At 50.1% G+C, this 11,521-nt stretch overlaps 1 protein-coding gene across 1 annotated transcript; it reads right to left on the bottom strand.

Moving 5' to 3' along the window:
• Positions 1–1,624: 1,624 nt before the first annotated feature.
• Positions 1,625–4,808, bottom strand: SUCNR1 (succinate receptor 1; the record flags this gene model as incomplete). The annotated part of the gene is made up of 2 exons (XM_082487198.1): positions 1,625–2,575; positions 4,686–4,808. The coding sequence occupies 2 exons, from the start codon at positions 4,806–4,808 to the stop codon at positions 1,625–1,627; spliced, it is 1,074 nt and encodes a 357-aa protein (XP_082343324.1).
• Positions 4,809–11,521: the final 6,713 nt, after the last annotated feature.

Here is an 11,521-nt window from a genome sequence, read left to right as displayed (position 1 = left end):
GTGAGATGCTTGCAGAGGGAAGCAGCTACTTTATCCCTCAAATTGAGCCAAACGAGTTGTTCTGCTCACAAACTTTTAGGGTTTTACTGTTACCAGGAAAAAGGCAGAAGTAGTGGCTTCACAGACATTAAAGAGAATAACATCTAAAACAAAACACTCAATACAAAAGAGGATTTTTATTTCTTTTTAACAGGATGCACAGTTTATTATCAGGCAGGCAGGAATCAGCGAAAGTTAAGTGTGTTGGAGGTGAACGCCACATCGGAAAGCCGAACTGAGGTTGTCCGAGATGAGACACGGCCGGCGGTGCTTTCCCCGTGCCTCGGGGACCAGCGAGCCCACGGGCAGCGCTGCCCTTGTGCTCCGCCGGGGGCTCCTGCATGGCCCGTGGGGCGCAGGCAGAGGAGGGGGCTGCCCGCACCCTGCCCGCACCCTGCCTGCGCTGCTGTCCACACTCCGCCCGGCGCTCGCCGCTCTCGGCACGGCCTTCCCCAGCCCCGGCTCGTACCACCGGTTACTCCAGGGAGCTCTTTGCCCTTTACGTTTGAAGTCCGGTCAGTCAACTGGGGAGTAAGTTCTGCTGCTGCAATGATTCTGCGGGGAGGTCAGGCAGAGAACCGGCTCCTCGTTAGCTCCTGTTTCATTATCGGAACTGTTAATGGAGTTCGAACTGTGAGGTCCAAATTCTGCTTCAAGCTATACATTCTGCTGGCACTTATAGATAATTACATTAAAGTTAAGCAAAAGAGACTGCAAAAATGCCAGTATGAGCTTGAATAGCTGTCCCAGTGATGCACGAAGACAAATCTCAGTTAAGAACTGAAATAACAGATTTTCTTATTTTTGCTTCTGCAGGCTGAATCCAGCTTTAATATCAAAGCATGAAAGAAGCTGACTGCACACACACACACGTCTTTGCTGTCTCAGTGCTCCCATGAAATGCCCCTAAGACCGGGAGCCAGACGTTACAGCGCTCTGCTCTCCTCGCGCTCGTCCCAAACAAGCCCAGCAACGGAGCCGCTGCCTCCCCCCCGCAGCGCCGGCGGGGCCTTCCACCCGGCCCTCTGCATACCTCCTGTTTGCCACAGCCGAGGCGCCAACCCTCGCCGGATCAGATGGGGACAGAGATCGTCCCAGTTATTTATTCTGAAAGGTAAACCTCCCAGGGGACGCAGAGTTTGCAAACACTTACATAAAGAAGGCTCAACCTCGATCCCCCGACTGTGTTGGCCGTGCGAATTAGTGCCCTTGGCACATTTTGTCCAAGCCTAGGTCCAGTCCAGCGTCAAGTTGTGGCTCACAAAGAAGGCATCTGAGAGCAGCAGAAGTACCATGATGATCTTTTATTTACAATATTAGTCGGCCGTAGCGTACCCTGCTATGAGAGCACGGTTTCCTGCTGTGCTGTTGTGAAAGAACATCACTTCTGGTTTGCTGCAGCCAGATTAGCAGAAGGAGGTCTCCTGTACAATAAGGTAACAAGTGCACGTAGAGGAACGCAATCAGCTCGCATATATTCTATAGCATAGATTTATCTAAAAAATTGGCGCTGTACATTGGTGAATGCTCTCCCCAAGAGAGTTTCTTTGCCCCATCTCCTGCTACAAGAGGTCTCCTTATTCGTTCATTTGTCGGTGGTTGTCAACCTGCTCAAGAGCTGCCTTACTTTTGCCATCAGCATCTCTCTGAAGTGGTCACCCATTAAGAAATAAAAAACAGGATTAATGGCACTATTCAAAAACGCGATGGGTCTCGTGATGATGTAAATGGTGTTGATGACGCCCTGCGTGCACGCAGATACGTTCAAGGCTGGTATTCGGGAAGCAAGTCGGACATTGCGCATTATGTGATATGGAGTAAAGAGCAACGAGAAGATAACCACTGTGAGGATGACTAAAGTAAGGGGTTTTTCCAGAGTCAGGAGTGAACTGAGTTGCTCGCTCCTGTTTTTAAGAAAAAGAACCATCTTCACATAAAAGCAGCACATGATCACGAGAGGGATAAGGAACCCAAAGACGGTCAGAAACACACTATAGATGAGGTTTTTCGCAGGGTCTCCAGAGCTTGCATAATCAAGACACTTATAATTATTGGCAGGCGTTACGTGCTCCAGGAAGTACATCAAGGGCAGCAGTTCCAGTATCACCCAGATCCATATGGCCACAGACACGATAAGGGCCGTTTTCCTCTTCTGTAGAAAATGTTCTCTGAAAGGATATTTTATGAGCATGTATCGGTCGACACTGATAACAGTGAGGAAAAGGATGCTGCTATACAGGTTTGCATGCAGCAGGAACCTGTTGCTATGGCACAAGATGCTCTCCTTTGCCCATTGATCTCTGGAGTAACTGTTCACGAGTATTGGAAGAGTACACAGAAATAATAAATCTGATAATGATAAGTTGAACAGGTAGATATTGCCACTTTTCCAGGTTTTCAGGCAGAAAATATAGCCGAACACAACAATGGTGTTTCCAATGAAGCCTAAAATGAACTCAAGGCTGTACATGGTGGAAAGATAATACTTTTCCAGGTCTCTGTTCATCACCAAACAGCCATCTGTCTCGTTCACTGCCTGGAATGTCAAAAGGAAAAAAAACAAACACCAAAAATTAGGAAAAGATCATTGCATGGCTATTTTTATACCCTTGCTGTAACAGTTGAACATAGCATGCGATTTCCTTACAGCTGCTATGGTAAGCAGAGACTTGAACTCAACCCCTGTGCACACCAGATTTCTCCTTTCAGCTATTGACCAGAGTTTCTGAGCAAGATGAAACCTTGTGTGAGCAAAAACCTGTGTGAGGAGCCTGAAGTAAGAGCATCACCTGAAGGCATCTGCCCCAACGTGCCAGCTGCCGCTTGGCCAAACCCACAGCACTTCCAGAGGCTGGGAAAGTGAAACTGGCCCCTCACCACTTTGTCACAGCCCTTGCTGGAAGTCATCTGCCTCCCTGTTTCTCAACACCGGTCCCGTGGTCTCCTCACTCATCACTAACGCAGAAGTCGCTGTCAAGACTGATAAAGGATGAACTCATTAGGGGCAATACGGCCACGCTCTAACAGCGTTACTCGGAGTGCATGACGAAGTCAGGAGAGAATGTGTTTATTAAATTCATCAAGCCTTTCATCATGTCCTTTGTACAGTGTTGCTGGTCGTGGGACAGCATTGCACGGAGAGCGCTGTGAGGGAGGATGAAGCGCGTACCCTGTGCATCACAGCAGACGTGCCGGCGCACTTCCCAGCCCCTCCGGCAGGCACAGGGCACTTCTGCTCCTGGGCTTTTACAAGGACCTTCTCGGGTTTCTACAAAAAGCCCTTTCAAGACAGGAGGGTTCAGCTGGGACTGAGGAGCCCTCGTTAATATGAAAGCGGCTGTAGTCAAGGGGGCAGCACAGGCGAGTTCAGGATAAAGACAAATCATCAAACCATCAAAGCCAAATTCACAAACTCTAAGTCACTTTTGTCATTAACTTCCTGCGAAGAGAGAACACGGAGTGTGGTTTATTCGGTCACAGCTCATAACTTCTGCTGAGCCCACAGCCTGGGCGCGTGGGAGCGCCCCGAGCTCAGCCCCTCCGAGCGGCAGGAGGAGGACGGGCTCTTCCCTGACGCAACAACGCCGAGTGCCGCGCTGGCAAACGCGCGGCCGGCTGCAGCCCGGAGAGCGGCCGGCACTGCTGCCACCCCTTCTGCACCGCTGTCTCATTTTCTCTCTGGCTGCAGTCAAGGAGCTTCTGATCTGAGCTGGGAAGCGAGCAGCGCAATCAGTATTCTTTAAGGAGCAAAGCTTTCTAGGAAGCTGCACCAAGTGTGAGTTTGTCTGAGGACGAATTCTGCTTTCTTTCTAAAGGTTGGTTAAAAAGATGCTTCCGTGCTACAGGGGAAGAAATAGAGCAGGATCCCAAGCGCGTGCTCCTCTCCCTCCTCAGGCAAACACACCCGTACCCACCTGCAGGGGAGCTGCAAGCTAAAGAAAGCGTTTAGCAGAGCCTTTGGTTAAAATATTAGCAAAACAATTAGAAAGCAGGGGAAAACAAAATATTAGAATAATGGGATGTAGTCTAAAACTGCAATCAAGCTAAGTCTAAGCTCTGAAAGAGCAGCAATATGACTGCCACAAAAATCTGCTAGAGATAGTAATCTCGTAATTCTTGTCACTATTTCCAAAGTTGTTCTAGTGTCTCGAATTTGTTAATAGGTCTCTGCTCTCAAAGCACTGTATATTCCCTTAAAGGTTGATCATGAGGCAGAACGAAGTACAGCATATACAAAACTTCATAAAGTTACATCCAACAAATATTTACTCTTATACCGTATACTGCAGGAAACAGAAATTATATAGCGGTGAAGGCTCACTCTGCTCAGAATAACCCCATGTGCAGCGCCCAGCCTAACCCTGGCTGGGTGAAACTCAACGTTTCGGCGAGATTTTAAAGCTAGAAAATGCTGCGCTAACATTAGCACTTTAAATACAAATAATAATTAAAACATTACTGTATCAACAGACACATTGATTTAGGCAGGCACTAGAAAAAGACTGGTTGATGAGTTTTAAGGTAAGATCAGTCAGGGTAACGCAATGACGGGGTCCGTTCAGAAATGGTCTCAGCGGAGGATCGGCAGAGCCCCCTCTAGAAGCAGCGCGGTAGCCGCGGGCTCTCGGGGCACAAGGACACCTTACCATCCCCAGGGCTGGGCGCTGCCTCTCGCCGGCACTCCCGCACCATGCCTTGCAGAGAAGGTCGGGATCCCTGCCGCGCAGCACGACCTCCCCGTCCCCCGAGTTTGCATACGATTCAATCATTAATGAGTCACGGCAAAGGCGCGATTTGTTTGGCTGAGCGGGACACAGGGGCAGTTTCCGTGGGAGGAAGGCTCTGTGACACGCGTGCCGCAGGAGAGAAGCAAACAAACACTTCCCTTTTGCAGAGACCTGTTTGGAAACTGCCGGGGCGGCCGGGCTCGGCACCGTGCCATGCCGTGGAGCCGGCCCGCCGCGGGATGCGGAGACAGCTTTCCCCCCCGAATGCTGCACTGCGAGCGCAACGCAACGGATGTGGCAGCCCGGTCACGTTCCATAGTTAGCAAACCAAAACAACGTATTTTAGTTATGTTAAAGCAGAGCGCTAAAGAAGGGCACTTAGTTTTCGTACAGTAACACATTTTACCACTTCGAAGCTTGATGGTTCATTCATCAGTGCTATGTAATATTATCACCTTCTTAACTTTGAGAATAAATGCTGCTAATGCAAAATGACTGCTCCACTGCAACCAACGCACCTGAACCCATTTATATCAGCACAAAAATTATTTCTTGGCTTCAAACGATACAGTAGCGGTTTTGTGTGCAGTTTTGATTGTATTTTTTGCTGTGGACCGCTGCCTTCCGCCGCGCAGAAGCCCCGGGGCCCTCCATAAAAGATTAGGTTTCAATCCCTTGAGGCAAGGCCCGGCAGCCGGCATGTCCTGCCTGAAAGCGCCGGTCGTTGCACAAGACCGTGATATGCTGCGGTTTTCTTGCATAAAAAGGAGCAAGAGAGCTATCTGGTTTGGGGTGTTTTGGGGCGAACGGGATTGGTGGCCGTGCGGCTGACACACGTGAGATGTCCCGGTCTGGGATTCCCACGGCTACGGGGCAGCTCTGTATCCAGGGGAGATTTTTAGAAAAGCCTGCAATGCGAGCTTTCATGTACTTCCCTTTAACCTTTATTGCTGTGCATCAGCATGCTCTAAGTGAGGTTTCAAGCCAAAAAGCGGCTGCTGTGTGACCTGTCAATACACATTAATGACTGAAGACCAAAGGCTCGGTCTCTTTCCTGGCTCATGCAAGAAGCAGAGCTCTTTTCAGCCTGCTACAGAAAAAACGGTTCGTAGATCATAGAACACTTATGGCTGGAAAAGGCCTTCAAGGTCATCAAGTCCAACCATTATCTAACTCTAATGGGCCCACTTCTAACCCACGTCCCCGAGCACCCTATCTAGACGGCTTTTAAATACCTCCAGGGATGGCCATTCAGCCACTCCCCTGGGCGGCCTCTTCCGGCCTTTCATAACCCTTTCAGTGTAGACGTTTTTCCCAATATCCATCCTAAACCTCCCCTGGCACAACTTGGTGCCATTTCCTCTTGCCCTGTGGGTTGTAACTTGTGAGAAGAGTCCGACCCCTCCCTCGCTACACCCTCCTTTTGGGGAACTGGAGAGAGCGAGAAGGTCTCCCATCAGCCTCCTCCTCTTCAGGCTGAACACCCCCAGTTCCCTCAGCCGCTCCTCATAAGACTGATTCTCAAGAGCCCTCACCAGCATTGCCCTTCTCTGGACCCTCTCCAGCACCTCAATGTCCTTCTTATACTGCGGCGACCAAAACTGAACACAGCACTCGGGGTGGGGCCTCACCAGTGCCGAGTACAGGAGATGATCACTGCCCCAGTCCTGCTAGCCATGCTATTGCTGATACAGGCCAGGTGCTGTTGGCCGCCTTGGCCACCTGGGCACACTGCTGGCTCATGTTCAGCCAGCTGTACACCAACATCCCCAGGTCCTCCTCCACCAGGCAGCGTTCCAGCCGCTCTGCCCCAGGCCTGTAGTGCTGCATGGGGTTGGTGTGGGCCATGTGCAGGACCCGGCACTCGGCCTTGTTGAGCCTCACGCCATTGGCCTCGGCCCATCGATCCAGCCTGGCCAGATCCCTCTGCAGAGCCCTCTGTACGCTCAAGCAGAGCAGCACTCCTGCCCAACTTGATGTCATCTGCAAACTTCATGAGGGTGCACTCAATCCTGGCAGCTATAGGCACGGGGAGTTATTTCATTTATTTATTTTTATAAACAAAATCTGGCATAAACATGGGGCACAACACAAACTTCTATACATCAACAATCACCGTGGAAATCTGGAAAGGAAATTAAATTTTTATTAGCATTTATCCGGGAGCATGTGCCTCACCGCTGCCCGTTGTGAGGCAATTTGGACAAGCCCAGCTCATTTTAACATGGCTGTGTAGGATGGGCACTTCTAAAGAACACTGTTTGGAATATGCATGTCAAATACGGTTGTCAGAAATGAAAATTCCTGCAAATTGCAATCTTAGCAAATATAGCTGAAGTGCAGTTACATTTCTTAAATTTAAGCCAGAATTTGTATGTCTCATTTTTAAAGTATGAGTGAAAAGAGAAATAAGCTGCATGCCATATGTAGATGGCTGCAGGAAAACTATCATGAGCTGGGAAAAAGCTGAATAAAATAAAGAGCTAAATGCCACATTAGCTTTCAGTCCCCAAGATTTTGGAAATAATCAGCACAAGCATGTCTCCAGCATTACTTCACCCTGGTGAATTACACAAAGGAGCGGTTTCTGAATTTTACCAGCCCAACGAAATTAGAATTTTGAAAAGATAAATCAGAAAACAAACAGATGTTGAAACTGCACATTAGCGTAGCAGCGCTGTGGGCCATGCCGATGCTCCTCGTGGAGCAGCTCTCTGGTTTCACAAGAGCTGGGCGCTGCTGTCGTTGGCTCCTCTCAGGGTAAGAGTGGGGTGAAATGGGAACCGCACCGCGGCAGGAGGAGTAGCTGCCGCCTACTCGGAGCTGTTGGGTTGGCTGTACAGCCATCACGCCCTGAGAGCTAAACTCAACAAAATGTGTGAAATAACTACAAGAATAAACAGGAGCGTCCAATATGCTCAAAATAGTCTTCTAGGTGCGTGTATCTTTTGCCCCAGCTACTGGAGGATTTCAGTTTCTTTACTGCAATGAGCACTAACGTGGTTTGGGGAGGCGGCTATCAGCGTCCGCAGAGCTGCACGGAAACTGAGCAGCAGCTGCCTCAATTTTGCATCAGTATCAGTGGCCTAATAAACCCAAAATGGAATGGAATGGGCACTGACAACATAAAGAGCCCGTCACAAGTGAGCCATCATACATGACTGGTGATGGAAGAAGTTTATGGTGGATGAAGTGCTGTGAAATAGCTTAATACGTATGTGCAGAAAGTAAATGAGCGACTAAAAGGAGACTGGCCTATATGGCCAAGTACTACAAAAGGTAACACATTACATTAACCCATCACTGTAGAGCGTCGCATGAAGGTGCTGTTGGAACAGACAGGTCTCCTGCGCTTTCTGTCCCTGTGCGCCCCAAAAGCCCACGGGGGCGATGAGCAGCCACTCACCGTGGGACAGCCACGTGCCAGGGTGACCCCACTTCCAGAACATACGTTACTGGGAAACAATAATGCCCACAGAGCGCTTTTCTCTCAAAATACTACACATCCATCACCCCCGCGGGAGATTATTTTCCAAATGCCCACGTCTGTGATGGATCATTGATTTAGAAACTGATGCAAAAGCAACTGACGGTCTGTTCCTGCACACCCGCCTTTAGGAAAGCGCAGCCACCGACATTCCCACTTCATTCTCCGCTGCAGGCCGTGGCAGACTCGGACTCTGCTAAAAACAACAACTGCACGCAAACAACTGATCAAAGAATCCAATAGAACCGGTGCCTATGGTGAAAAATAGTGTCACGTGGCCGGAACACCAGGTGTGCGTGCTGCGTCTTTGCAGAGCACCTGAAGAGACGCGTGTTTGCACGATAAGGTTTCCAGCACGGGTAATAAGGTGACTTTAATTACACAATATTGACACAAGTCCCTAAACACTGGGGCAGCCACTACACTTTTCCACTCTTCCACTGACAGGCAGAGGGGTTTATTTTTCAAAGCAAAGTGTGTCTGTGAGAGGTGGTGCTCTGCCTGGCAGCCGCTCGCAACCCCACGCCACAGCCCACAGGTTGGCTTAGGAAACCCACCGCTCTCCAGATCTACTAATTGTACCTTATGTCACCCGGAGGCGTTTAAAGGGCATTTGGAGGAACACAAGGTATTTCACCTAGAGCTATGTTGAAAGAACATGTTAATACAGTTTGCAAAGTCACTACTCGGGCGTTTACATCTACATTTGCTTACACAAGTCTAACCGTCCAGAAGAGATTCGGGTCCAGAAGGGAGGAGAGAAACAATTTTGGGGTGGGGGCACACTAGAGAGGCACAAGTGGAAGCACGAGCGCTCCAAAGGTGTGTTAAAAGCCCAGCGAGCAGGAGAGATTCTGCCTGCATGCAGGCTGCAGCGTCCCGCGGGGAGCCCCTGGCAGCGGCAAGGAGGGAAATTCAGCCCAGACCTGGGAACCCTCATTCCTACAGCACCCCAATAACACGCTTTTTTATTACAGTCCTTGAAGGAATGCACAAACCTTTCCACATTTGGTGGCCCGATGCCACCGCTGACCATCTGAAACGCAACCATGAGTACATGCCCCGAACGATTACAGAACTTCTTTGCACTCTTCTGGTAGGTGTCTATTGCATTTCTCAGGCAAGAAAGGGTGCTGCTGGGATTGACTCCTGCAGCTGCCGGCCAATTTGAACCACATCTGCAAAAAACTGGGCATTGAGAGGGGGCGACACAGGCAGGCTCCGGCTGTGACTGAATGCCGTGCTGTTAGACTCATTGGGTTCTTTAGCGACCACCAAGCTTTAAAGAAGAAATGCAACTGGAGTCAGGCACATTTGTTATCATTAAATGCCCATTAGTCAATTTACATTAGACTGAGGCCTATTAAATGTTGTGCATATTTAACGTTTTTTTATGATGTGTTTGCATTTGGCTGATTGAATGAGTCATTAAGGCCGACCTCGAGTGCAACGTGGTGCCTCTCCTGCAGAGCCCTTTGAACGGGGGATGGTTATCCCCACGCGGCGTTCATCCCTGTGAGCAAAATGGAACACGCGAATATTCTTTTGGGTTATAAATTATTGCTAAGGGAAATTAATTAACGGCTTGCCCTGGCCACCATGGGCCAGTAGAAGAGAACTTTGTGATGACAACAGCACTGCAGACGGGTCAGCAGCACAGGCTGTGGCCACACAGCAGCCCAGAGGGTGTTGGGCAGAGTCTGAGCAGCCGGTCACAGTAATGCAGCAGCCTACCGCCGCTTCTGCCCTTGGCACAAAGAGGGGATAGAATCAAACGTTTACTTTTGTTTATCTGTGGCTTGTTGATGTTAGCCCAGCAGTACCTGGTTTCCCCATGCTCCGGAATAAATGTGACCCATTTCTCCTCCAGTCGCCAAGGCAAAGCCATCGTGTTTGACTCGGACGCGTGTTTGCCATCTCTGCCAGAGAAAGGCGTGCGAGCGGGGCTGTGCTGGCTCTGCCCGTAGCTCTCTCTGAGGAAGGGGCCACAGCAGCTCCCGCCCCGGCTGCCCACGGCAATTAGGGGATGTGTGGAGGGCGACCCCAATATTTCAGATGCCCAACGTAGCCCACGCTCCAGCAACCTCACAGCGTCGCCGTTCCTCCTGCAGGCACATCGCTTGCCCTGGGGAGGCCGCAGTTCGGGGCTCCCCGGCTCAAGAAGGACAGGGAACTGCTGGAGAGGGTCCAGCAAAGGGCTACAAAGATGATGAGGGGACTGGAGCATCTTTCTGATGAGGAAAGGCTGAGGGATGTGGGGCTCTTCAGTCTGGAGAAGAGAAGACTGAGGGGGGATCTTATCAATGCTTATAAATCCTTCAGGGGAGGGTGCCGGGGGGATGGGAACAGGCTTTGTTCAGTGGTGCCCAGTGACAGGACCAGAGGAGAGGCAGTGCCCAGCCGTTAGCCACGGGCAGTTCCCCCAGCAAGGCCGTGTTGCCAGCATAGTGTTTGGCCAAACTTTGTGACTCTTCTCCATATTTCATAGCTGAACAATCAACTGCAGACCCAGGAGGATGACACTGCACGGACCTTTTGCAGCCACTTCTCTAATCCAGAAATTACATTTTTTGCCATCACCGCCTCAAAGAGGTAATGAACAAGTCTCTCTGGCTCCTAAAATCAGCCCGACTCAGGATGGCGGAGGGTCAACAGCAGGCTTGAGACGCCAGAAAAACCCGCGGCATCACGGTGACTCGACCCCGATGGAGGAGAGAGGGGTGGTGCGTGGAGCGGAGGGTGGGAGACGGGCTGAGCCCCTCCGTGGGGCGCCCGTGGCCCCCCGTCTCAGCAGCACTGCCCTGGGCACTGCTGGGTGAGAGACCTGGCGAGTACGAATTGCTGTGTGCGAACAAGCAGCACGTATAAAGAGCAGATAAACCCCAAATGAGTCCACTCCCACGCGTGTAACTTCTGCCCACAATTCCACTTTTGCGACAGCAGCATCTGAGCGAGCCTGCAGTGTAATGGCTGTATGTAGGGTGTTATTTGCATAAAATACCTCCATAATACACATCTCGTATACAATCGCTCCCTGTAGCACTTTGCCATCTGTTATTTGGAATTGCACTAATTACATGCAGGGCCTGAAAATGAGGAAAGACGTGAAATTGCTTCAATTATTCAATTTATTTTTTTTCCCTGGGAGGAATAGATCTTCATTAATAATGTATGTTTCCAGAAGCCCACGGCACAGATTTCTTTTGCTCCCCCAAAGCTATAAAGCCCTTTTTTCAACCTCCACCTCCCAGGAAGAGGATGGAGCAGG

The sequence above is a fragment of the Vanellus vanellus genome (genome assembly GCF_965231255.1).
Source record: "Vanellus vanellus genome assembly, chromosome: 8".
Lineage (NCBI taxonomy): Eukaryota > Metazoa > Chordata > Aves > Charadriiformes > Charadriidae > Vanellus > Vanellus vanellus.
Note: the sequence above shows the minus strand (reverse complement) of the source record. Positions and strands in the feature narration are given on the sequence as shown.